This window comes from Oreochromis niloticus, linkage group LG16 (genome assembly GCF_001858045.2).
Source record: "Oreochromis niloticus isolate F11D_XX linkage group LG16, O_niloticus_UMD_NMBU, whole genome shotgun sequence".
In the NCBI taxonomy this organism is placed as follows: Eukaryota; Metazoa; Chordata; class Actinopteri; order Cichliformes; family Cichlidae; genus Oreochromis; species Oreochromis niloticus.
This window is the reverse complement of record NC_031987.2, coordinates 6607675-6635035: the sequence shown is the minus strand read 5'-3', so window position 1 is coordinate 6635035 and position 27361 is coordinate 6607675. Positions and strand designations below refer to the sequence as shown.

Genomic DNA, 27361 nt, shown 5'->3' with positions numbered 1-27361 from the left:
GTTGGGTAATTACTTATAAAAAAAACCAAACTAAGAATAAGCCCGACATCTAAATTAAAGAGCTGTTTCCCCCTGATGGATGATACAGTAGAGATACACCATCTGACCTCCACAATCCAAGTTTAACCCATTCCACCATTCTTTTGTTTTAAGAAGTATATTTGACAACATATACAAATTAGTTTGTAGGTTTTCTTGCTATAGTAAAACATGAGGGGTTTCCAGCAATGTTTCACAAGCTGGGTCGAAGTGCTCGGGCTCAACTAAAAGTGAGAATATTTGTTATTTAAAAAAAAAAAAGCAAAGTCCCAAGAATTGTCAGTGTGGTGAACATCCGTCTGCTTTAGAAATGAGTTATTGTTTGAAACAGAATGAGAGGAACTCAGCTCATTGTAGCTCAAGATCTCACAACACACCTCAGACATATGAAATGCATCAGTGTAAACCTCGAAACACTGAGCTTCCTCCATGTGATGATCATGTTACAGTCTCGGTGACTGACTTGGAAGCAGTGCGTGAAGGACATCAGTCTGAGGTCCTGCTAAGCATTGCAGAGGAGTTCCCTGCTGAACTCTGCTTCACCTTGGTGTTTCACGGCCGCCAGGGAAATCTGGACCTCGTGGCCGAGTCCCCAGATGAGGCCCAGGCCTGGATCCAAGGTGTGCGCAAGCTGATTCACAAAACTCAAACAATGGACGAGAAGGAGAGGCTGGACCAGTATCCTTTAACTGTGGTGTTTATTCTGGCAGACACACTAGCAGATGTCTAAACAAAGCTCCAAGTAGTCTGCTTTTAACCTTTTTTTCTTTCCCTCTGAAGTTAGCAGGACATTTTTGAAGTTTAAAAACATTTACTCAGCTATATGTTAGATCTGCGTTTTCCTCAGCGTGTCCTCAGGTGGGTCTTGGACTGGTTTCATAAAGCTGACAAAAACAAAGACGGGAAGATGAACTTCAAAGAAGTGAAGAAGCTGCTCAAGATGATGAATGTAGAGATGAATGAGGACCATGCTCTTCATCTCTTCACGGTAAGACGAAGGAATCAGCGATTAACCCCGAGCTATGATTTCAGCTCCCTTAAAAGACTCGTGAAGGATTCAGAGCTTTTCTCCAGCATTTTTAGATGTGAGATGTTGATGGTTAATTAATTATTAGCTGCTGCAGTGTTCGGGTCAAGGAAGGGATTAGAAATTAATATATCGTAGGTACAGCTCAGCTCAGTTTGCTGAACTTAGAAAATTACAAAACATTATACAAAAAATATGTCTATTAGAAGAAAATAAACTCTAAATATACAACAAGTAAGAGACTTTTTCTTTTTTCTCCTCAGATGGCTGATAAGTCAGAGAGCGGCTCTTTGGAAATCGAGCAGTTTGTCTTTTTCTATAAGATGCTGACGCAGAGGGATGAAGTGTGGAAGGTGTTCCAGGACTACTCTGAAGATGGAGAGAAGCTGATGTTGGAGGAGCTGGAAAGCTTCCTGAGTGTGGAGCAGCACGAGGGAGAGCAGAGCACCCAGCACGCCCAGGAGCTCATCGAATGCTACGAGCCGTCTGAGACAGGTAATGAGGTGACACACTGCACCCTCATCTAGAGACTGGCACCTGAGGAAGCGCAGGATTGTTGCACAAATGCTATGAAATACAGCCACACCTGTTTTCTGTAATAACAGGAACACACACAAGCTGTTTTAGAGTATTTATTGTAAATAAAACCAGAGAAAGCTAAAATGGTATTGACCCAGTTCAAGGAGAAATAGGTTACTGCATTATTATTATCATTATTATTATTATTATTATTATTATTACAAGGTGCTTTATATTGTAAGATAAAGACTCTACAGTAATCAATCAAACAACCTCCCATGAGCAAGCAGTTGGTGACAGTGTGAAGGAAAAACTCCCATTTAACAGGAAGAAATCTCCGGCAGAACCAGGCTCGGGAAGGGGTGGCAGTCGGGGTTGATGGGATACTAAGATAATAAAAGAATTTAAACAAAAAAAGAAAATAATATGAAATCACAAGAAAACTGATATAAAAAGGAAGCTAATGTCTGCTGCGACACTCTGCTGTTTGCAGATGGGTTTAACATCACCCTAAGTGCAAACCATGAAGATGCTTCAAACAAGATTTATTCTTGTTTGATTCTGAAGAACAGTTTCCCTGTCTTTACCTCTGTGCAGCCAAGAAGCAGGGCGCCATGTCCTTAGACGGCTTCCAGATGTACCTGTGCTCCCAGGAGGGCTCCATATTCAAACCCGAGCATCAGGACCTTTACCAGGACATGAGTCAACCGCTCAGCCACTACTTCATCTCCTCTTCACACAACACCTACTTACTGGAGGACCAGCTGCGGGGACAGAGCAGTTTGGAGGCCTACATTCAGTGAGGACAACCCGGATACACCACAGACACACACAACTTCATACACTTGCCACAAAGTGGTAGATTAGCTACATAGACCAAAACAGTTTTTCTGTATTAGACTGTGAACCTTTTTTAATTTTTGTTTATTGTAACATTTTAATGTGGGAATGTTTTGATCCTGACTCACTGCAGCCCTGTTGGCTGTGTGGTGATGACAGGTTAAGAGTTAAAGGAGCTGAAACAGAAGAATTCAGAGGTTGGCTGTATGTGTGTGTGCAGGGCTCTGAAGAGAGGCTGCCGTTGTGTAGAAGTGGATTGCTGGGACGGCTATGATGAGGATCCTGTCGTGTATCACGGTCACACTTTGACTTCAAAAATCCTCTTTAAGGACGTCATTTCAACGCTTAAGGAATACGCCTTCAGGGTGAGCAGCTTATGAAGCACTGCTTCACCTAAATGTACCTGTTTTTTTTTTAGCTTTGCAGCCCACTGATCAATAAACAATTTCCCACTTACTGTTAATATGCTGTACACAAGCCGCTCTTTGCATAATTTCCAGTGAAACTAAGAGATCAGGTTACTGTGCTCTTCTGATTGTCCAGCACATTTGGGAGTCTTTCCTTCTAATGAAGCCATTAATGAACACTAATTAAATTCCACTAACCCCTAATGTATTTGACTGGGCTGTGCGAACCTCAGTCCAACACAAAAACAATCCGATAAATCCAAAACAGTCTCTACTGACAGTAATGGAAACAATGTGTTTATTTCTGCAGATATAATTTACAGGACTGTGTTTGTGCACCCAGAAAAGTGTAAAGCTCACATTCAGTTAGTAACTTTCCCTGCCGCTGGAATCCAATGTTCTCCTGCTGAGTGACCCACATGGAAAACAACCAGGAATTTCTAATGCGTCTCTGCTTGATCCTGCTCAAACTTTCCTACGCAGCTTCATAGGAAGATGTGATGAGGAATCTGGAATGTGGAAACTTATGCTCAACAGTGTTAAAACACATGCAGAGACATTTGCTACTTTAAAGCAGGCAAAACAGTCTCTTGTTCATTGTAACTATATTGCATCTTATATGTTTGGTAGGCGTCTGAGTTCCCTGTCATCCTATCGATTGAGAATCACTGCAGTGTGGAGCAGCAGAAGGTCATGGCCCAGTACCTGAGACAGATCCTGGGGGACATGCTGCAGACCACCCTGCTGGATGGACAGGTCCCTCAGCAGCTTCCATCTCCACAGGTCAGAATCTGTCAGTTAAACCATGAGAACATTTATCATGTAATAGTCATATTAAACGCAAAGGTTATTTCAATCATTCAGTCATTCACCAGACATATAAAAGAATAGATAAACTCTAACATAATGGACTTCTGAGGAAGGAAAGATGAGAATTTGTGGCCAGATTGAAAGAATGAACACGTCCAGGAATGCAGGATTTATTTCAGAAGCAATAGATATCAAATTCAAAGCTTGAGGCTCCAAAATCCTGGACCTGGAACTGAACTGGTAATCTTGCATTTATAAAATGTCAAATACTTCTCTGCTTCCTAGACTACATGGTCACAAGTATTTGCAATAATTCTGTTCCAGCTTCATGTTTTTATTTTTGGAGTCTACCAGAGAAGTTTCGCATGATTCACAGCTAAAAAATAATGCATATTTGTCTAACAGTGGGCCTCAGTGCTCTCAGCTCTCAGTTCTTCTGTCTGAAAAAAAGGTGGATCAACCTCTAAAAAGAACCATAAATTTCCATCCTGCCTTTATCTCCACTTGTACTCAGTATAAAGAACTCAAACATTTTAAGGATCCTGTCATGGTCTTTGTGATATTTGTTTCTTTTGTTATGCTCATTTTCCTGTTTCCCTTCACCATCTACATTCCTTGACTCTTTGTCTTTTAGACACTTTTTGTTCCATTTTAAAAGATACTTCCGTCTTGTTCTTGCCTTTGTCATTTCTGCTCCTTTCTCGATTGTCTGTTCTGCTATAATCATTTCCACCTCCCAGCCAGCGCTCTTTTAACATTCAGGCTGTGGTTGAATAATCTGTTTTTCTGAGGAGGATAGGTTGTGAAGTGATGTGGAAAGTACTGGCATGGCAGCCTTTATAAAAGCTGTCGATAGTCCAAATACTCTCGGAGCAACAGTGCTACTAGGGATGGAAATTCATAAGAATTTAGTGATTCCAATTCCATTATCATTACATTATATCGAAATCACTTTTTGATTCTCATTAGCTCTTCTGTGAGAGTCATCATCGCTATTCGCTAAGCAGCATATTAAAGAGATTGTCATCATTTTGTGGAACAAAAATAAATGTCCATATCTATGCTGTGAACTGCTCTAGCATTTTCCTCCTCTGGCACATGAACTAAAATCAGCTGATTGTAGTACAAGTACCCACATAGCAAAATTGGTATGGCCTGGATCTGGCCCACACAATGTGCTTACACATGGCCCGCATACCGCAAAGAATGACGGCCCAGATCTGGTTTGCCAGAGGTGGCCCACACATGGACCAGCACAAGGCCAGTTGCAGACACACTGGTGTGCTGGCCCAGAACAGTTTCACCTCTGGCCCCAGATGTCAGTCTAATGTGTACCTTAATCAAGCCATGTAATAACAACATGTGCCGGAACATAATGGTGCAAAAGTAACATGATGAAACTGTTCAGACAGTGAATGGACTGACTCGTTTATAGCGCTTTTCTTCTCTCCCGGATTACTCAAAGTGCTCTATACAACATGCCACATTCACCCAATCACACACTTTCTCTAAACTGAGTGCTTCCTAACTACATTCATACACAGACATGCAGACTGGAGGAGCCAGAGATCGAACCACTAAACTTCCGATCAGTAGGTGACCTGCTCTACCTCCTGAGCTTCAGCCACCCACTGGCAAGGATGAGTAAACCGTCACTAGGTTTTGGATAAAGTGTACACTCACAAACCTGTCAAACCTGCATTTGAAACGTTGGCTACCATCGCAGTATAGTATTGCAACATGGCATAAGGATCTTCTAACTAAAATAGAAACATAAATATTGCCATCATTTCCAGACCTGGCCCACATGTGGTTGACATACAACCTGCCGTGACACCAGTCAGTCAGAAGTTCCAGCTTGATGTCAGATCCAGGCCAGACCTGTTTTCTATGAGCCTGGGCCACATAAACCAAACCACAATCAGCCCAGATGTGGTATGCCATCACATAAATAGTGCCATCTACGCCAGGCCTGGCCCATATCTGGATGACATACCACTTACCATGCCAGAAGTCAGCCAGGAGTGCCGGCTTGACACCAGATTCGGGCCAGACCCGTCTGCTATGTGGGTACAAGTGGAAACAATAAGCAGGATCAGTAGGCAAGCAGACTAACAATTTCATACGAGTGAACTACTGGGAACGGTTCTCTTCAATGATCGGTTCTCAGTTCTCAGTTCCCGTCACTAATTCTAATGCGACATTAGCATTGGCAGGGTAGCTGTGGCTCAGGTGGTAGAGCAGATGAGCTAATGACTGGAAGGTTGGTGGCTCAATCCTTGGCTTCCCCAATCTGCATGCCAAGTATCCTTGGGCAAGATACTAATCCCATGTTGCTCTCCGATGCTCCCATCAGAGTGTGAATGTATGTGAATGTTGGTTAGATTGCACTTGAATTTTGAAGGGAATGGGTGAATGAGGCATGTGCTTTGAGTACTCCGGGAGAGTAGAAAAGCGCTATATGAGAATCAGTCCATAGCTGAAAGCACAGGTTTAAAACCACAAGCATGGCTCCTTTTCTTTCTTTCAGCTGTGACTTTTATATTAAGCTAACATTTTGCATTTTTAAAGGAAAATTTTCAGTTTTGGTGATTTTTTTTTTTAAACCTTAACTCATTTAGCAGTTATGCTACATTTAGCCGAGAGGATTGAAATGTTTTTGGACAACACCCTGACGATTTAACCGGAGGGAAAACCTGATGACTATTAAAAATTCAGTAACTTTTTAAAGATTAATGGTCAGCCTGTGTCTTATTATCCATCCCACACACAGACTGAAAGTACTTGTATAACTTTTAAACTCTTCTCCATTAAAGCACTCAGGACAATCAATGCTAGCTTAAAGTAATGGCTGTGAAGAATCCCACTGAGGATTTAGCCACTTAAAAGGGGGCACATTGATGCATTTACAATAAAGTACAAGAATATGGAACACCTTTATTAGAAGTCTGAGTATGAAAGACAGAAATTTAGTCTTCAGTTACTTTGTCCTTTTCATTGTTCCCACATTCTAACGGCAAATCCAAGTGAACAGTTTTCCTCATTTAAACACTTAAATTAAAAGAAAAAGACAGAAGGTGACGTGGATAAGTGGACATGCTCCCATATGTCTTCATTACAGGAACTGAAGGGCAAGATTTTGCTAAAAGCCAAGAAGATCGGTGGTCTAGAAGAATATCTCGATGAAACCTGTACAGATGAAGTGAGTGATGAGGAAGAGATGGCCAACTGCGATGCTGAGATGGCTTCGACAGAAGATTCACCTGAAAAGGTAGATGGATGCAGTAACTACTTTCTCTCTGTGTTTCCATAGTTCATATCAAAGTGGGAATTAAAACAGATAGAGAGCAGAGAAAGGGAACTGTATAGATAGTAGGACAAGGCAGGATTGGATGGTGCTTGATAGTAAAGGAAGGCAGGAAACTTGGCTGGGATTCAAGAGACACAGAGGCGAGACAAGAGTTAATGATGGGAGATAGTGAAAGAGAAACAGGAAACAGATATTTCAGGCCAATACGAGATGCACTTAAGTGAGACACAACTTCCAGTCTTCTTCTCAGCCTGCACTTTATGTGAAGGGACTATATTATCTTCAAAGCAGTGCTTAAGATGTGGTAATTTTTACACTTAAAGTTTACTAATGTGTCAACCTTGGAGGCAGTGAGAGAATAACTGGAATTATTTGTGGCTTAAATAAATCAATTAATCCATAAGAGTCAACGAGAGAGAGACCAAATGTAAGTTAATCACATTTTTTAAAACTTATATATTCTGCTCATAGTTTTAAAAGGGAGTTTTTCTTTCTGACTGTAACCAAGTGCTTGCTCATAGGGAATCGCCTGATTGTTGGGGTTTTCTCTCTGTTATTGTAGGGTCTCTACCTTACAATATAAAGCATCTTGAGGCAACTGTTGTTCTGATGTGGTGCTATATAAATCGAATAAAATTTCTAGCTCTTTGTTCCTATTTTAGACTCTACAGTCCATCAACTGTCACAAGCATATTGTTTTTGTTACTTTCCCTTGAAGCCACAAGGAGGTTAGAGCCTTTATTCTGATTGGTTGCCCCTCCTGGGGATGATCATTTTAGAAATATCTTGCCTCTCTCTGACATCACAAGGTCAAAGGTCACAGAGTTTACTTACACACACTGAAACAGTGTCCATGTTTAACCCAAGTATCCGCATACACATGTTAGAAAATAAGAAAAAGCAGTTTATTATTCTGTATCCTCCTGTTCATATAGATGAAAAGCTGGTAAAGAAACTAAAAGTAGCTAGACCTATACTCTACATATACTACACATACAACTAAAATAATGTCAAAAATAGGGCTGTGAATAAATAGTAGTTAGCCAGTAATTTGTCCAATATCTTCGTGAAATTGAAAAGACCTTACGAAAAGTCTGGGTAAAAAGAGTTTGAAAATGTTCTGTGTAAATGCAATAAACACTGGACCTACCACACTGAGTCACAAATGCCATGTCTTAAATAAAAATATATATTCATTTTAAATAAAATAGAAAAATCTTCAGTTTTTAGGCGACCACTTTTTCTGGCAAGCACAAATGGATATTAAATAAATAATTAATATACTTACCGTATAGATTAAAATGCACTAGACTGGCTGATAAATATTACATAGTACAGGTATTAAGGTTAGCTGAATGCACAAGGTTAGGGTGTCACCTTTAATTACCTTGCATGTTGAGAATGTTTAAACTGATGTTTTGAGCTTTGTTGACTGATTTTACATTTTTATGCTGCCTCTTTGCAGAAGTCTAAAGCAAAATCCAAAATGTCCAGGGAGCTGTCGGACCTGGTGGTTTACTGCAAGAGCGTGCACTTTGGCGGCTTTGAGCACGCCCGTTCACACGCCAAATGCTACGAGATCTCCTCATTCTCTGAATCCAAGGCCAAGAAGCTCGCTAAGGAAGCAGGTAGACGAAGGAGTAGTGTATCCCTCAGATAATAAATAAATAATAAATGATTTTGACATGCCACACATGTGTATTACAATATTTGAAACTGTATCTGACTTAAAGGTGGAGAAGTACGTAGAGATATCTATGCTGTAGAAATCTATTGCATTTCTTCTCTTCAAACATTTCCTCAGGGACGGACTTTGTGCAGTACAACACACGGCAGCTGAGCAGGACGTACCCCAGCGGCCTCAGGACAGACTCATCCAATTACAACCCGCAGGACATGTGGAGCATGGGCTGTCAGATAGGTGAGGACAAGCTCGCCCTCTGCTGGTGTAAAATCTGAAATCACCGCAAGTGCAAAACCGGTGTGCCGGTGTGCCGGCTTGATACTCCCCAAAAGCACAAGATCTAATATCCATTAGGGTTAAGTACGACCTCCTTATTTTACACAGTGTAAGAACGCCTGATGATATTGATCAGAAATGCTGCTACAAAAAAGCATTAGCATTATCTGGGATTTTCTTCCTGTAGGCAAATATAATATTTGCTAGTCACCATATGTGTGATGTTTTTTGGTTTAGTGCATCCAGAAAATTGCATTACTGATAGTTTAGAAGTTCAAACACGAGGAACGTTTTTGCACTGGTGTCAGCACATGTGCTAAAAGGTGGGGAGTCGTTTCTGTAATGCTTGACCATTCTGTCAAAAATTCAGGTTATGTTATTTGTATCTGCAGGTGGATTTGGTAAATGAGTACTAGTTATATATATTTCAAATTTTTACCAGATGAAAAACTTTGGCTTCCTCGTCACAGTTTCATGGTTTTCTTTTATCATGCTGGTAATGATGTTTTTAAGGTCTTGATGTATTGTTGAGTTTTAGGCGTGGCGTCTGTCGTGCATCTGTCCTATAGTACTGGTCAGAATTTAATCAAACTTGGATACACACACTGATCACTTAATGGGTCTTCAACTAAACTATATTCAAGGTCAGCATCACATTTGTCGTTCTACCGGCAGTAATGTGTGAATTGTGATGAATGGTGAATCGGATGAGCTTGCACGTCACCGATGTTTTGGTATTTAAGTTGTTGAATTCTTGTTTTTTGGGGGGAGCTTCAGTTATTATGAGTTCTTCATTTTTTCTTCTTGTGTTTTTAGTTTCTGCTGTTTCCCTCTTTTTGTTTCCCCTGTCTCCTCTCACATCCTGTCTGTTATCATGTTTTCATGCCATGCTTCAGTTTTACTTCCTCCTTTGTGACTGTGTGCCCTGCCCCGAATGCCTTACCTGTGTGTAACTGGATTCACCTTTGTCTTGTTCCTCAGCCTAACCCTATTTTTAGACGAGTTAGAGCTAAGTGCTGGGTATCTAACACCATCAAGGCGGCTAAAGATGCTTGACAGGACAGATGGTTCCTGTCACAAGTGCTCACACTGATGGTATCTGCTTAGGATGAAAGCCCGTCTGCTGTGCTCCTTTTCACATTAACTCTGACAGCTCTACAGACTCTGGGAAATTATGCTAGATTGCAATTCAGTAAAAAAAAAAAAGTTAATCGAATGATTGTCTGCCTCTTTCCCAAAGTGGCTTTGAATTTCCAGACAGCCGGTCTGGAAATGGATCTGAACGATGGGTTGTTCAGGCAGAATGGCTGCTGCGGCTACGTCATAAAGCCCGATTTCATGAGAGATGGGAACACTCAGTTCAGTCCGGATAAACCTGAGGAGCGAGAAGGGTACAAACCACTCCGCCTATCCATACAGGTACAGAGCTCTATAAAAATCTGTTTATTTTACCTCCAGTGTGGAAATCTGAGACGTGGTGTTAGAGGTAAAGTATGCTAAAATGGCTTGCATGTTTATCAGGTGATCAGCGGGCAACAACTGCCAAAGGTGAACCAGAAAGAAGGCTCTATTGTTGACCCACTAGTGCGAGTGGAGATCCATGGAGTACCACAGGACCAGGCAAAGGACGAGACCAGCCACATTAACAACAATGGTGACTGAGTATTCAACACGTAGACCACTCAGTGGACAAATTTGGGATATAAAGTCGATCCCAGTTGGTTATATTCACTCCTCTGCTGCCCTACTCCTGCAGGGTTTAACCCCGTGTGGAATGAAACTCTAGATTTCACCATCCACACCCCTGAGCTGGCGCTGGTTCGCTTTGTGGTGGAGGACTATGACAAAGCATCAAGGAATGACTTCATTGGACAGTACACTCTGCCCTTCACGTGCATCCAACCAGGTGAGCAGGGCACGCAGAGCCCCAGTGTTACCTCTTAGTACAAGAAGACTCGAGTTTGACTGCATCACACAAACTAACTAGCCTTGCTCTCCTCATGATATTCCAAACCTTTTGGGGTGTCTCAGGCCATGGGTGATGTCATCATCAACAATAAGCCTGTAAAACTGTAAAAAAATAGTCCAAAGTTTAAGCCCTCCTTCTTTGGATTTCATATTTTCCAAAACCATTCAATGCATTGGAATCTTGGTAAGCAGATTCTGGCCCTCAGGCCGTGTAATGGACACCGTTGGGCTTTTTGTCTCTAATTTTCGGAAGCTCTTTTTCTAGCATTAAAAAGTGCCTTGAGACTTGTTTTGAAATTCTTCTTTTTTCCAGGATATCGTCACATACATCTGCTGTCTAAGGATGGAACAGCTATCCCGCCCTCATCGCTCTTTGTTAACATCAGCATTTCTGAGCTCACATGAAGGACAACGAGAAGCCAGATGTGGTCACAAGGACGACATGCAGCAGTACTTCGATCTGCCGAAGCTAAATGATACTGTCACACTGAACCACATGGAACAGATCACCTCAGAAATCAGCATAATTTGAGTTTTAAACAGTGACAACGTGGAGTGCATCTTTTTTAACCCAATCTATAATTTTTAACCAAGAAATAAGATTAACTAGTCCATGCAGTACTATTTATTTAGGTTTTTAAGTCCAATATATGCAACTTTACATTCCAGAAATTTAAAAAAATATTTTAAGTGATGGATGTGAAAGTAAAACAAAAGACTGCAGCATGTAGAGAATGTCAAAGTATCTGTAACAGTACTGAAAGTTTAGATGTGGGGAAAAAAGACAAATCTCAGTATTAAACATCCAGAAATATACTCACAACTTTGCATGAATGACTTATTTCTAATTAATGAATGAATGTTCTACAAGGCCATGTTGTGTATAATGTAAATATGTCTTTGTATGTAATTTTCTGAGTGGTTAAAAACCTGTGCGTGAAATTCAGTTGTTCAGAAACATTTGTGGCTTGTTCATTTTTTTCCAACCTTGTTTCTAGAAATTTGGGGAACTTCTTAAAATGTAAATTAAACAGAACCCAAACACTTGCAAACAGTTGTTTATCCATCCCAGCTGGGACAGGGTGAGAGGCGGGGAACAACCCGGACAGGTAGGCAGTCTGTCACAGGGCTAACACACAGAGAGACAGACCATTCACACGTATGACCCGTTCAGAGTCAGCTGTTATCCCAACATACATGTCCTTGGACTCCAGAGTACCCGGAAAGAACTGACATAGGAACCTGAAGTGGATTCAAAGGCGCTAAGTATAAGAAACCCAGCATTTAACAGAAAACTGTAATAACTCAACATGTCAAAACTGAGAATTTAAAAAAAATTATTCTTTGCATGCAAAATATTTCAGAGGTAATGGTACAAATGAAAAACGTGTTTTTAAAAAAAAAACACCTGGTGGAACATTTTGCAGGTATTTAGGTTTACCTGTGCCAACACACGGAGCAACTCAGAGTCTGAGTCTTTCTGAGTAAATATGTGAAGAGGTTCACCACTGTGTTAACGAGGAGTTTTCAGATAGTTCAACATTAAAAATTAGAGCATAGAATTGAAAAGAATTTTATTTTCTTTGACACAGTATGTTTAAAAGATTCTCAGACCTGATTCTGTGATGGAAGTCACTGCAGGGGCTCAGGAAATCCTCTGAACGGCATCATCACTGCAACCAGATTCAAGGGAAAACTCTTAAACCAGAAACACGGCCAGCTTCTCCACCACTGAGGTTCTCTTAGAAATCAAGGATCCACACAACAGCATCTGTGATGTATGTAGGTGTGCGTCTAGTGCACATAGAAGGGCGTAACTTTTACACCTGTAAGGACACCGCTGATGTTGAACAATATATAGAGGTCTGGAGAAACGGATGTTGCCATCCGAACGACGTCGATGTCAGGGGAAAGTGCTGAGAATTTCTGCACCCATTCACTTTGTTTTATTATTATGTGCTATAGAAATAAATTTTGATTTGATTTGATTCAGCATGACTGCAATAAAATTGCTAAAGTGGACCAAGAGTGTCACCCAGGAAACATTCTAAACTTTAATAAAAAAGACAAAGGAGAGCCTGGACTGCCGAGTTAGCTTTCAGTACTACAGCAGGCGGTCCCCTCAGTTTGCAAATAATTAAAAAAAAGAGCTGTTAGAAAAAGGGAAAAGAAAAAGGCCAACATCAGCCTTAGAAAAAAAATCATTTATTGCATTTTCTTTTGCAATCACCCTGCACGTCTGTGTCATCACGTTTTTCATATTTTTTTTTATCATTTTCATTAAGCTGCTGTTTGCTCTCTCATCCATCCTTATCGCATCCAAAGCAAACCACAAAAAGCACTCTCTCTCTCTCTCTCATTTTCCTTCATCAGCAGCAGCTTTATTCCTCAGTTGCTTTTTGCTTATTAAGCTAAGAGTTCCTAGCAGTCCTGTTTTCAGCCTTGACTTCATGAGTTTGTTTTTAAGGAATCTTGGTTTTCTTCTTTTGTTTGTTTTTTCCCGGGCTTCCATTTCTCTTATTTGTGTTGAATTTTTTAAACAATTATTTTGGATTATTAAGAGTTTCTGGACTGGCAGCACAGTTGTGGCATCTCATATGGTGATTTTCTATTTAATACAATTATATTCTGATTATAGGAAATTATCACAAGATATAAAGAACTGTTTATTTTTCAAAGAAATGACCCGTCTTTACATTCTCTCTTAATATGTGTACTAAGAGTCTTATTAGGCTTGGCAAGACATTAAAATCAACTAATCAAACATCAGCATTTACCAGCTATGTCACCAGTTACTCTCTCTCTCTTCAGGGTTTATTCCTGGCTCGACCTCTTCAGTGACCTCCTGTACCTCATTGGCTGGTGAAAGCAGCTCATTGGCTGCTTCTTCTGCTCTTTTATCCAGAGTCCCCTCTAGAGCCTCCTTCAGGGTGAAGCCTCCAGCTTCTGAGTCTCTTACCACACCGTCCTCTGCTGGCGTGTCTGGATGATGCCTTTGCAGATGCTTGACCACCTGGAACTTTTGCTTGGCTTTGTAGGAGCAGTGGCGACAGCTGAAAGGTTGCTGCTTGGTGTGAGACAGGTAGTGATGTCTGAGACCCGCCGGCCACCTGAAAGCCTTCGGGCACAACCCGCACGTGTATGGCCGATCATCGCTGTGCTGGCGCTGGTGAGTCTTCAGTATGAAGCTAGTCTTGAAGGCTTTGCCGCACTTCTCGCAAACATAAGGGCGCACATCACAGTGCTGCGTGTCGCAGTGTGCGCGGAGAGCGTCTGCTCTGTTAGTGCGGTAGTCGCACTCATCACAGGCGTACGGCTTCTCTCCTGCAGACGACAAACATTATTTAAAAGTGTAACCAAATCACTATATAACTTAGACATAATGCAACATTATATTAGAAACTTTCACTTTATGTCTTTCTGCAGGAGACGTTTGTATTTTAACCCCTGACCACTAGATGGAGCTATTTAACTGACTGTGTGTATGTGGGAATTTCCAAAGCTTTCTAGTGGGCTGGATTGGAGTCTTTGCAGGACTGATTCTGGCTCCTGGGCCTTATGATTGACACCCCTAAATTAGACTATCCAGTATGCAGTTTGGATACATCAGATAAACATGTGGACTGTCAGTTTGTGTTTGTGTTCAGTCATATCTCCCTGAGCTGTATGGTAAATAAATGTAACGCCTCATCTTCCAACAGCAGCTCTTCAGGTGTATTTTTAGGGGTGAAAACAGCCACGTCTGATACCTGTGTGCTTGGTCATGTGGTATTTCAGCTGAGTCGCCCATTTGCACTTGTAGCCGCACTCCGGACAAAGGTACTTCTTCTCTTCTTGGTGAACTCTCATGTGAAGCTATAAAAACATTAAAAATAAAAAGGACCTGTTATTGCTTTAATTGTGCTCCATTTCATGGAAAGACTCAAAATGAGCCTCAATAAGTAACTACAAAACCAGAGACACTGTAAACGCTTCTGCCATCGTTCTTTGGTTTTAACTTTAACTTTTAACATGCTGGTCTCAGCGGTTTTGTTGTCGTCTTACAGATACCTGTTTAGTTTTTAGTATGTTTTGGTCCCGTTTACTGCTCTTGGTCCTGTTCTGTGCTATAAAGCAAATTTAACTCATCTGGCTTCTGTGAGCGTAACATCAAAATCAGGCTCAATAGTTAAATGAAATGTTTATCATTTCACTAACTCAAACTATACTAACCCAGATTTATGATTCTAGCTACAAATGACGCCATCTTCCAGGGAACTGACTGGTCAGTAAACCTGCTGACTTCCAATCTCAAACATAACCTGCTCCAGATCACATTATTTCTGCAGCAAAAGATGCCACGTTGATGTACGCTGGCATGAAATGAACATCTTCATAATACGGAAAAGCCAAGTTTAACTGTGAAGATACCTGGAGCCTAAATCCTGCTTGAAAGTACACGCCACCATTTATAAATTACGTTTTTAATTCTTTTGTTTTTATTATTTTTATTTCCTTTTGTGTTTTTAGTTTCCTCGCCATTTCTCTGTCTCAACTTTAAGATACTTTTGTGCTCCACTGCCTCTGTTTAACGTGCCGTGTAATGTCTCTGTATTTGATATTTTAGTTAGTCCTGTTTTGGTTTTCTCTGATGTCTTGCTGTGGTTTCTGTCCTCACCTAGCCTATCATTACTGGCTATTACTTCAATCCAATCCATCCCCAGCCTACATTCAGCTCCTTCCTCCCCTCAGTTTTTGCCCACTTGTGGGTTTGTTCACCCTCCTGTTTTCCAAGCTTCTGTTTTAGTCCAAGTTAACCCTTTAAGTTGTACTAACAAACTCTCCAGACTGCTTTGCTTGTTTGATTTGTTTTTTTAGTAATAAAGTTGCTTTGCATATTTAGGGTCCTCTCTCAGACACAGCTGCTGGAACAAGCTTGTTTGGTACCTTCAGCCTCGATGGATCGGTGCAGGTGTAGCTGCACTCCTCACAGCTGTAAGGCTTCTCCCCAGTGTGGATGCGAATGTGCCACGTGATCTTCTGCTTGTTCCTGGTCGAGTACTGGCAGTCGGTGCATTTGTACAAGCGCTTGGTTCCGTGCGAGCGGAGGTGCTGCTCCAGGACCAGCTGATGGTGACAAGCAAACTGGCAGGTGCTGCACCTTAGTGCCTTGTCCTCCGCAGGTCCCTCCTCATGTTCGTTCAGGAGGTGTTGAGCCAGCAGCTGCCTCGTTTTGGTAGCAAAGGGACACACGTGACACTGATGTGCCAGGTGAGCTCTCTGATGAAGCTCGAGGCTTTCCTTAGTTTCAAATGACTCCTGGCAGGTGTTGCATTTCACCTGGGGGTGCTTGCTCTGCTGGTGGGCCCTCAGTGTGATGTCGCTGCTGCAGGTGTAGTCACACTGCTTGCATGAGAAACACACCTGGAGCTGGTGCACACGCTTGCAGTGGTTTCTCAAAGCGACCTCTGAGCTAAACTGAGCATCACAGTGGGTGCAAACATGCTGCAGCTCCCCCGTGTGGCACCTGCGGTTGTGGCGTCTCACGTCGTCGAGCGTGTAGCTGCTGAAGTCGCACAACGAGCAGAAGTGCGTGGGCCGTTTGTCGTGAATGCGTCTCTTGTGCTGGCGCAATTTGGTCACCGCCCCAAAGGTTTTGTCACACACGTCACAGCAGTGACGGCCGACACCTGTGTGAAGAGACTCGTGCTCTTCCAAGCGGTAGCACCGCGTGGTGCTGAAGGGGCAGAAGCGGCAGCGGTGAGGTCGTGCACCTTTGTGTTTGAGTGCAATGTGCTGCGTCATGCAGCGCTGCTGTTTGCAGCTGAAAGTGCAGTACTGGCAGTGCAGACGTTTGGGTTTGGCGGCGCCGAACTTTACCTTGCGATGAACACATAAACTGTGCCGGGTCAAAGAAACTTTAGATTTGGCTACAAATGAACAGAGAGAGCACTGTACTTCACCGGGCCTCATGCAGCCTTTTCTTTCATGGCTGTCCAAAGCTCTCTTCTGACTGCACTTAAATGCACAGCTTGGACAGCCAAAAATTTGACGTTTCTTAGAAACTTTTACAAGGTCTTCGTCGAGTTTCTCCACCAGCTCTTCTCTTTCTTTGATTGACTCATTCCCACCTTCATCACCTGCTTCTGAATTGGTCTCATTCTCCCTTTTCCTGAATCTTCGTCTGCAGGTCGAGAGGTGCCGTCTAACTGTTATGAGCCTGACGGATGAGAAGCTGCACAGCTTGCATCTGAATTTCCCACCTTTTTTACTATAAAGGGACTTTTGCTGTTTGTTACTGGAGATCAGTTTCTTCTGACTTTCGGTTTGCTGGTTTTCGGATGCACTGGATGTAGCAGCATCATCAGTAACAAAGGTCTTAGAATGAGATGTACACTCAGGATGAGTGGAAATTTTATTTTGCTCTGTCTGATCTGAATTGGATCCCTCCTGATCTACAGTACAGCTCTCCTTTGGAGCCACACTTATTTCTGAAATGCCTACAAATGTCCTTGTTTTCCGTGGGAGGGCTGGGCACTTCTTTTTAAGGTGGCCATCGAGGCCCCGCCTCTGTTTGAACTGCGCACCGCAGGCCTGACACTTGTGGCCCTTCATCCTGCGGTGGCACAGAGCTTGGCAGTGGTTCCTCAAAGCGCTCTCTCTGCAGGTGACATAAGAGCATTTCTCACAGCGGTAAACACCTTCAGCTGGCACCACAAGCATCTGCACCCGTCCCTCTAAAACCATGGCCTCTGCTTGGTCCTTGTCGTACTTTTTCATAGCATTCAGACGCACCTCAGATTGTAAGGGCTGACTGTGCTCAGGTGGAAAAGTGGGACTGATTGTTTTACAGTTTCTGTCAGGTGTCTGACAGTCTCCGGGCTCAACCGGTTCAGCTGTGTTATTTAGAGGCTCGTAGCTATCATGTATATCTTCATCATGTTCCTCTGATGAGAGGTCTGCTTTTACTTGTGATGCCTCGGGCCTGTTAGAATCTAAAGTAGGAGCCCTTGCAGAGTTTTCAGAGGGGGTTTGAAAGTCAGAGGTGGAGAGTGCAGTTAGAACGAGGGTACAGTATTCCTCAGGACTGCCGATGGGCGTCAGGCTTTCTGTAATGGTCTCCTGAGAAACAACATCAAAAACTTCCTCAGGTTGTGAAGCAGGAGACGTTTCTCTGCTGCCATCGTGGTCAGGCAGGACTTTGTCTCTTTGACCTTCAGGAGCACCAGAAGGTGGAGGTCCTTCTGGCAGCTTGTGAGTAACTGAAGGCTTGTTGTAAAAATCCTGCATGAATTCAGCCGAGCTCCTCTCCTTCTCCTTTGCAGCGTAGTTGTCCAGCCACGCTTTGTCCCCGGGCACGTACCCGTGGGTTTTCCTCTTGTGAAGGAAGAGGCTGATGCTGCTAAAGGAGGAGTAGAAGCAGAGGGCACAGCGAAACTCTTTCAGCTTGGTGTGTTTGCAGTTCTCGTGATTCTGAAGCGCCTGGCGGTAGCAGGTGGTGTACGTACAGTATTTGCACTTGAACACGGCCGACTGTCTGTCCTTTCCGGAGTGTTTGGCCAACATATGGTTGCGAAGCTCATATTTGCGCTTGCAGGCGTAAGCGCAGATCTCACAAATGAGTGATTTGGCTTGGTGCCGTAATTTGTGGCTGTTTAGCTGGTCCATGCGGTGACAGCGATATGGACACTGATCACAGGGATACCTAGGAGAGGAAACAGGAAGTATTGAATCTAGAACCAACAATGCTTCTTCCACCTCCACTGTTCCCCACCTTAAAGACCCACAGCTGTGCATTCTGGCGTTGCACTCTTAGGAAACTCAGATTACACAACAGATCCAAGATTAAAATATAACAAAGATGTGTGAGAAACCTCGAGTGCATACCTGAGGTCCCCTGCGTGTTTCCTCATGTGGACGTTAAGGTAGTGCTTCCATTTGGTGACGTATCCACATTCGGCACACATGAAGTTCTTATCATCTGAGTGAGTGAGCATGTGTTTGGACATGTAGGACTCATCTCGGCACTTGAACTCACACAGGCTGCACTTGTGGGGCCTCTCACCTTAAAGAGGAAAAACAAGTTTAAGAGTTATCGTGTCAAAAGGGAGAAATGCCCAGACTTTAAGGCAGGATTCACATGACCAAACCCATCCTCACCACTGTGCATGAGCATGTGCCGCTTCAAACCCCGTTTGTGCGAGGTCACGTAGCTGCACTGAGAGCAGCGGTGGATCTTCTCATTGGCGTGCAAATGCCCGAGGTGCTGCTCAAACTCCACGGGGTTGAACGTGACAAAGGAGCAGAAGTCGCAGCTGAGCTTTTCAGGCCCTGCATGACCGAGCCGCTGGTGCTGGAGGAAGACTGTTTTATTGGAGCAAGAGAAATCGCACTCCGAGCAGTGATAGGCAAGGTGCGTCCGATAGTGATCCTCCATGTCCGTCTCGCTTTTAAAGAGGGCGCCGCAGGCGTGATGACGGCATTCCACTGCTTTGACTCCATGTGCCTCGGCAGAGTGTCTAATGAGGTCTTTGTGATGAGAACTCTGGAAAGAACAACCCTCCTGGAAGCAGGCCAAGGGTTGGCTGTCAGACAGGATGTTATGCGACTTCATGTGAGCCTTCAATGCACTGCTCAGGTGAAAGCTTCCCCCACAGGTCGGACAAATGTAGCTGTAACCGTTTTCGCCATCTCCGGCGTGCACGCTGATTAGATGGCGCCGGATTGAGCTCCTCTCCACGGCGGAATACTCGCACAAGTGGCACCGGTGGATCTTTTCACCGGCCTCTCTGAGCCTGTGAACACGCAGCTTGCTCTTGCTGGTGAAGTAACGCTTGCAGGTGGGACACTGGAGACTTGGGTCGGGGAAATGCAAACGAAGGTGCTCTTGGAGGTGAGAGCGCATTTTGAAGCAGCGACGACACTTGGGGCAGGTGTGGGTGCGATAGATGTGCTCCGATCCCTCTGCAAGGTACTCTGTTAGATAGAAACAAATTGAAAATGTTAGTTTAAATATAGGTTTACAAGAATAAAGGGTTGTCTTTGTTACAGTTTATATTTTGCTGTATTTTTTTCTCTCCATCATTTTGATTAAAGAACAGATCTTTTATGTCATGTTAAACAGTAATGAGAGATGTCTTTTGTAATAAACCACTTGTGATGGACATTAATCACTCACAACATCTGTCTAATAATTTGTAGGTCTCTTTTGTGGCATCAAAAGAGCTCCTAGCTTTCAGGGCATTGATGTGGGACTCCAGCGGGTGTCTGTACTGTGACTTTGGCAACAACTTTGAGATTACAAGATAAGGCCTCTCTGGATCAGAATTGTTCCAGCACATATCAGGAGGATCATTGAGAACAGGATTTAGGACTCTGGAGTTCAGGAAAGCCATGAGCTCTGCAGTTTTTTGTGATATGACAGGGGTCACTGTCCTGCTTGGGGAGGTTGCCGCCATCAAGATTTGGTCTACTATGAAACTAGCTTCTGGTTTGCATTCAGGAGACCACATCTACTTTTAAGAGCAGCCTTTGGACATTCCTTTCTGATGAACCTTTAAATTAAGGCTATACAGGGTGGACCTGAACCTTTCCTCAATTTTGCAACTAAATGTTTCAATCACATCTTCACTCCTGTGTTTGTGTACTACTATTGCATGTCATTAATGTTTGCCTACTCTACCATAGTTTCATTTGTTGTCCATCTACTGTACATTTTTCTTCTCATTCTCCTCTTTCCCTTTACAGTCTACTGGAGGACTTTTCCTGTTACAGAGTTTTTCCCCCACTTTTGCCAAATATTGTCTCGTGAGGCATCATTGGCTTTGTCTAGGAAGAATTACAAATCTTTGAGGAAGTGCCATCACGTGACTTGAACTGTGAAGGGTGGAGCATTTCCTTCCTACTTAAATAAGCTTATAACATCCTAACTTGACCAGTCAACCAGTTATGTGGAGAGAGAGGAACATTAGCAAAATTAGAGTATAAACAGTGGTAACAGCACTTTAGGAGGTCATAGAGCAGGAAAGGATATTGAGCCAAAAGAAAAATGCAACTGAAAAGCATCATTTTTATTATAGAGGCACAGGCCAGTATCAGGCAGAACCTGTCGTACTAGGACAGCAGGATGAAGGTCAACACCAATCTCAGAATAGATGATGATGTGGTCTCCTGGAGGGAAGAAATTCATAATGGTGGAACCAACAGTGGCAGGGGAGGGGTGTGAAGAAGCAGGTGAGATAACAAAGAACCAGCAACTTAGACTTAGCGACTTAGAGCTTTTTATTGTCGTTGTGCAGTTTCTTGCACAGCGAAATTGGGTAGCTGGACCACAAAGGTCCAAAAGTAAAGAAGAGAAAACAATATACAACGAAGGGAAAAAAAATAAATAAAAAGCAATATATATATGTATGTATACATATATGTATACATATGGGTGGACAACAGTGTAGAAGTGTTATTTGACAGATTTCTGCCTTAATCAGACTGGAAAGTAGAAGTAAGGACCCTAACGAGGAAAGAACTGTCCAAAGAATGGGGAAGTGTCAGAAAGGGCTTCTTACTGGTGCTGAAATAAGAGGGAGGAAACCCTTTTGGAGAAGGGCAAAGACCTGGCCAACACTGCCAAACTGCTGGCTGGAAAGTGTTGTGAAAAAGGTCCGAAAGACTCTGAAAGTTAGGTGTTACTTGATGACTTCTACATCTGGCTAAAGCTCTATCTAGTGAAAATGTCTGCAACCTGTAGGATCATTGACTCGTGTATAAAGTGCCAATTGGTACTATACAAATCAAATGTATCCGAATTAGGAGATACATGTCAAAGTGACTTCCACATGAGTGCCAGGAGCCACGGTGTTCAAGCAGACTGTCAGATTTAATGTTGTAGCTGATTACGGTGGTCACCATCATAATCCACTAAGCAGATAATAGGTGTTCTTACCTTTGGATGGCACTGATGTAGCATCTCCTGCTAAAGTCGTGTCTTTCATGCCACCTGGCCTCTCGGGCTGTTCCTCCAGCCCACAAGCTGGATTTTTTCTTTGTGACACGCTGACCTCAGACAGGCAGCTTTCCTTAGAGCCCATCAGTGTTGGCTCCTGCTCATTCACTAAGAAAAGGTGCATAAAGGACATGTAAAATCATAATTTCCATCTTACTGCTAAGGTTTGAAGGTATGAGAGTTCCACCTCCCTGCAGGGCCCGCTTACCTTGAGCAATATTTGGCAGATGTTTGTGCTCCAAGAGGTGGCCACTCAGGGTTTTAGCATTTTGAGAGACAAACTGGCAGTGAAAGCAGCCAAAGGGCATGTGGCCTTTCCGATGGCTTTCCATCTCAGCCTGTGTGAGGAATGACGCTTTACAAGCCCGGTAGGTGCAGGGAACAAGAGTGAGGCCATGTGTAGATATTATGTGGGCTTGATACTCGTTACGGTCCGAGACACTGAAGTGGCAGCCTTTCTCAGAGCAGGAGAATGGGCCTGTCAGGTCTGGGTCACTGTGGCTGGTTTTAAAGTGATGTTTAAGAGCAGCTGGTTTGGAAAAGACCTCAGTGCACCGAGAACACTTGAATCTGTCCAGCTGCACTTTACTGGATGGAGCGATTTGTCTTTGTGAACAGGGGTGAGAGACAAACACGCCACTGTCTGAGAATCTCTGTCCACATTTTTCACAACGATAATCTATCGTCTCCATTGTATCTGAAAAAAAGAGCAAAGCCTTAAAATTTCACACTAATAACAATTTAATATCATGTTAGGGTAAACACGCACAAGTTAAACATCAGACTCTAACATTCCTGTCCTTTTCCGTCCTTTCTGACTGTATGAATCAGCTCATTAGTTTCACATCTGTGTTTAACGACCAATCACTCCATGTGTGTACTCCTGTTCGTTCTCGGTGTTGGGCTGTCTGTTCTTTGTCCTTCTCGCACTCTTATGAATTCCTGTTTTGCTTTTAGTTTTTATATTATTCAGAACCTTGTTTTTTAATCAAACATTATTATGGGTTTGCTTTTTCTTTTGTTCCATTTCCATCATCTCACTCCTGAACTATGATATGGGATATTAATTCCCAACATGTACAAACGTAGTAGAACCTACATCCTCCTCTGTCACACCAGCCCTCTGCATGTCCTCCTTCACTACATCCATGAGTCTTGTCTGTGGTCTTCCTCTTTTCCTCCTGCCCAGCAACTCAGTATTAGACTTTGATATATACTTTGTGCATGTAGATAAAAAAGTCTGGAATAAAGTGGTATCTTGATGGTACTGATATGATTATAGTTGCTGGAAATGCACTGAAAACACCCGAACTTTTCAAGCTGAAAACCCTCAGACTTTTGTCCTACCATACCAAATGTCCCCACTATTTTATAAATCAAGCATATAACTTACCCTTTAATCGGGGATGATATATAGAGAGAATTAATGACATACAGATATTAATATAACTGTGATAGTACACAGTGGTCTTTCATACTGATGAAGTTATTGCAATAGTGCTAACTGTAATAAGACACATCACAGATACACGGTTACATGCACTAAATTGCAGGTGCTTACAGCAGAAAATGAATTTCAGAGTCAGACCTACTGCCCGGGTTTCCACGGTCCTTTGAATCCGAAAAACAAAACATCAACAGCTGTGTTTAACCGCAAGGCTGCACTGTCTGCCTCATTGAATCCACTTTTACTGACTGCCTGTTATAGAAATCCCTTAGCTGACAGTAAGTTACAGCAGCTGGAGTTTTCCTCGTTCTTATTAATAATATAAACTGACTGAAACACGCCAATAACATCGCTTTTAATGCTAGCTGAGCTAACGCTCGTCAGCTTCTTGTGACGCTCATCGCAGTCTTTGCGTCCCTGTTAGCTTTTCATCGCTGTTGCTGTTCAAGCCGTTTAAACTAAAATTCACAAAGTGCATTAACCACCGTTGCGTAGTTATTCTCTTAACAGGTTAGCAAAATTAGGTGAGCATAATAATGGACTACTAAGGCGGAGGAACCATTGTTTGTGAGCGCCAGTGGAAAGTCGGAACGGGATCCATCAAACACAGGAAGTGTAGTAAAGGTCGCCGTGCAGAAGCATCATTGCACGCGTGGAGATTTTATGTGGCTGAATGAAGGTTTAAACACGAGAATGAATGAAGTCACCAGTGGCAGTTGTGAGAGATGAAGTCAGAGGGAAAAAACAAAGCAATCATCGTAATTTAGCCAGTCAGCTAGCCTTAACTGTCGCTAAATTGTTTTATTTCCAGCCTACAAGCAGCTGTCAGGATACGAAGAAAGACCGATAACCTTTATTTACTGGACTGCGCAGGTCTTCAGATGAGCTCCTTTTGCGGGGGTATCTAGAGTCTCAGTGCAGCAGCCGTCACCATGCCCCTGTCGGATTTTCTGGACGGCCTGAAGGACAACCCGTACTTCGGAGCCGGCTTCGGACTGGTCGGGGTCGGGACAGCTCTGGCGCTTGCCAGGAAAGGGGCTCAGGTGGGGATGATCTTCTTCCGCAGGCACTACATGATCACTCTGGAGGTGCCCAGCAGGGACAAGAGCTACAACTGGCTGCTGAGCTGGATCACCAAGCACGCCAAACACACGCAGCACCTGAGCGTGGAGACCTCCTACCTGGCCCACGAGAGCGGACGGGTTCACACGCAGTTTGACTTTCACCCGAGCCCTGGCAACCACATCATCTGGTATAGCACATACCACTACACCTATAAGACCTGTATTCTAATCTGATTGGCCACTTTCTCTGTGACACTGACTTCCGTTGTGGTCTGCAGGTATGGGAGGAAGTGGATCAGGGTGGAGCGGACCAGGGAGAAGCAGATGGTGGATCTGCACACTGGAACTCCCTGGGAGTCTGTCACTTTCACAGCTTTAGGCAGAGACAGGCAGATCTTCTTTAATATCTTACAAGAAGGTAAGTTTAACAACACATAAAGTCAGGTGTGCAAGTATTTAGATTTTCACCTGTATTGCACCTGTATTTTCAGAATTATCACATTGAATTTTGAGGCTCATCCAAGTCCAGATGAACAGAATCAACCTTTTGGGATTTGAGGCTCATCCCTCCAAATGTTTGCACCCTGTAACTGCTTGAAGTCTGGATGTTTCCTCCCTTAATAGCTTAATTTCAGTGTACAGTGTGTGGTGTACATGGGCTAAGTTGTGAAGTTTTGTCTAAAATACTTACAGATCTAACTGTACTTGGCAAAATACTTGAGTGGGCTTTTAGTTGAGCTTTCATTCCTGTTATGCAGCAAGAGAACTGGCGCTGAAGCAGGAGGAAGGGAGGACAGTGATGTACACGGCCATGGGTGCAGAGTGGCGGCCCTTCGGCTTTCCTCGGCGACGCAGACCCCTCAGCTCTGTGGTGCTGGACGTGGGCGTTGCCGAAAGGATTGTAGATGACGTGAAGGACTTCATTGGAAATCCCAAATGGTACACAGATAGAGGTAAAATGTTACAGGACATGACAGGAATTTTTTATCGCCAAAATTAAAGGAACACAATCAAGTTATATTGACAATGTTACTCACAGGTTACTTTGGCCATTCTTGGTTGACATTGCTGACTTTCTGATTGTTTTATTGATGAACATCACTTCCGTTAAAGGTTGTGCCCTTTGGATTTTTGCTGAAGGTTCGGTCCGACTCCTTACCAGAGTCTGTTGGAGAATAGGGAAGGTCTCTAGAAAAACCTAATAGGAAAAATGTTGCCGAACATTTTAATTTGTCTACTTTATAGAAGAATTTCTGGGGGGGTTTGCGATTGATCCTCTGCTGATGGTCGTTGTTCACCTGTGCAGGTATTCCCTACAGAAGAGGCTACCTGCTGTACGGCCCCCCTGGATGTGGAAAGAGCAGTTTTATGTGAGTATATCCTTTATTCGGGTTTATTTTCCTTGCTGCATACTTGTCGTGTAACCTCACCACCGCCTGTGTAACTTGCTGTTTTTCAGCACGGCGTTGGCTGGTGAGCTGGGCTACAGCATCTGTCTGATGAGTCTGAGTGACCGAACACTTTCGGACGACCGCCTGAATCACCTCCTGAGCGTGGCACCACAGCAGAGCATCATTCTGCTGGAGGATGTCGATGCAGCCTTTGTCAGCAGAGACCTGCTTCCCACTGAGAGTGAGCAGCAAAACAGATCAAACAGATTTCTTTTTACATGTTTAAAACATCACAGATGTTCATCTGTGTACTGATATTCAGTACTGAAACAATCTGTAAAGATGTATTTGACCGGATTTGTTACATTCTGGTTTGAAGGTGAATTTTGAAGTCACTGAGCTGTGTTTTCTTCTGTTGCCTCTCAGACCCTCTGGCCTATCAGGGAATGGGACGACTGACCTTCAGTGGACTGCTGAACTCTCTTGATGGAGTGGCTTCATCAGAGGCCCGAATAGTTTTTATGACTACTAACTTCATAGACAGGTACTGTTGGAAACCAAGAGTGTTTAGTGGCATTGTACCAACATATAAACTGATATATCTGCTTCTAACGTAAAAAGCTGTAGAAAAAAACGAAGCAGTGAAGAGACTGAAACAGAATTAGAAGAAAATAAAAGACCCCAACAGCAGGTGGCGCTGCATACCAAATGCTGGTTTTTATTTTGAAAAAGAAAGGGGGAAGTTGAGATATTACTGTGGTACAGCAGCCTACCTCAATAAAATAAGTACAGTACAGGGTTTGACATAACCAGTGGCCCAGGCACAAAGGAGTAGTGCAATGTGATACAGTATCAGAGTACACAGGTCTGATACGCATGTGCACAGTAGACCGTGTATCCATAGTGACAATTTACATACATTAATAATAAACTATAACTGATCACATGATCAAATGTTAGATTGGCTTTATCTTCAGATCTTAAAGTAATCCGTGGACACCTACCTGTCTGTCCCTGCCTGTGTGATCATCTTCATTAGGCACCTCATCTTCCCCACACCTCTCTGCTTCCTTAATGAACATTAAAATCTTTTTGTCATGGCTACAAAAACTTGTTCTTTCACTTGTGAAACATAAGAAGTGTTTTCAGTGCCATTAACTGCCAGCGTTGTGTATGATATCTGCACACAGGTTAGATGCAGCGCTCATCCGACCCGGCCGTGTTGATCTGAAGCAGTACATCGGGCATTGCACCCACTGGCAGCTCACCCAGATGTTCCGGCGATTTTACCCCGACGAACCGGCCTCTGAGGCAGAACACTTTGCCAAGCAGGCTTTAGCCACACACTCTGAAATCAGTGCTGCTCAGGTGCAAGGACACTTTCTGCTGCACAAAATGGACCCTGCAGGATCGATAGACAATGTTGCTCAAATAAAAGGATGACAGGATTGGAAGGGATTTGGACGCTGATGCCCGAATAAAGAGAAATGGAAAAACATTTTCAGTTTAAGTTTATTAATGAGACAGATCCATAAGAGAGTTGATTTTTGTGATTTATGCGACTGCTCAGATGTTTGAAATACAGACACACAAAACCTCAC

General features: G+C 43.1%; 3 protein-coding genes across 7 annotated transcripts in view; 2 read left to right on the top strand and 1 right to left on the bottom strand.

Annotated features, from left to right (window-relative positions):
• Positions 1-11840, top strand: part of plcd4b (phospholipase C, delta 4b) — a 16849-nt gene extending 5009 nt beyond the window's left edge. Inside the window, exons 4-16 of the mRNA XM_005464033.4 lie at positions 489-717; positions 898-1027; positions 1330-1561; positions 2183-2384; positions 2646-2790; positions 3463-3615; positions 6764-6913; positions 8418-8580; positions 8757-8873; positions 10153-10331; positions 10434-10566; positions 10669-10818; positions 11194-11840. Of these exons, the coding sequence (XP_005464090.1) occupies positions 489-717; positions 898-1027; positions 1330-1561; positions 2183-2384; positions 2646-2790; positions 3463-3615; positions 6764-6913; positions 8418-8580; positions 8757-8873; positions 10153-10331; positions 10434-10566; positions 10669-10818; positions 11194-11285 (2075 nt within the window). The 3' untranslated portion in view covers positions 11286-11840. The remainder of the gene's footprint in view (positions 1-488; positions 718-897; positions 1028-1329; positions 1562-2182; positions 2385-2645; positions 2791-3462; positions 3616-6763; positions 6914-8417; positions 8581-8756; positions 8874-10152; positions 10332-10433; positions 10567-10668; positions 10819-11193) is intronic.
• znf142 (zinc finger protein 142) lies at positions 11528-24295 on the bottom strand. Of its 5 annotated transcripts, none has more exons than XM_003458841.4 (8): positions 24157-24295; positions 22067-22555; positions 21799-21966; positions 19020-19835; positions 18747-18924; positions 15807-18564; positions 14630-14735; positions 11528-14204 (listed from the first exon to the last, which is right to left on the bottom strand). In XM_003458841.4, the coding sequence occupies exons 2-8, from the start codon at positions 22548-22550 to the stop codon at positions 13666-13668; spliced, it is 5049 nt and encodes a 1682-aa protein (XP_003458889.1). In that variant the 5' UTR covers positions 22551-22555; positions 24157-24295; the 3' UTR covers positions 11528-13665. The 5 variants fall into 5 exon arrangements, with proteins under 5 accessions (XP_003458889.1, XP_005464093.1, XP_025759635.1 ...); XM_005464036.3 differs by lacking the exon at positions 24157-24295 and adding an exon at positions 23447-23584; XM_025903850.1 differs by lacking the exon at positions 24157-24295 and adding an exon at positions 23419-23516.
• Positions 23909-27360, top strand: bcs1l (BC1 (ubiquinol-cytochrome c reductase) synthesis-like). Its single transcript, XM_019353056.2, has 7 exons — positions 23909-24557; positions 24648-24787; positions 25128-25322; positions 25676-25739; positions 25829-26001; positions 26187-26304; positions 26951-27360. The coding sequence occupies exons 1-7, from the start codon at positions 24238-24240 to the stop codon at positions 27201-27203; spliced, it is 1263 nt and encodes a 420-aa protein (XP_019208601.1). The 5' UTR covers positions 23909-24237; the 3' UTR covers positions 27204-27360.
• Position 27361: the final 1 nt, after the last annotated feature.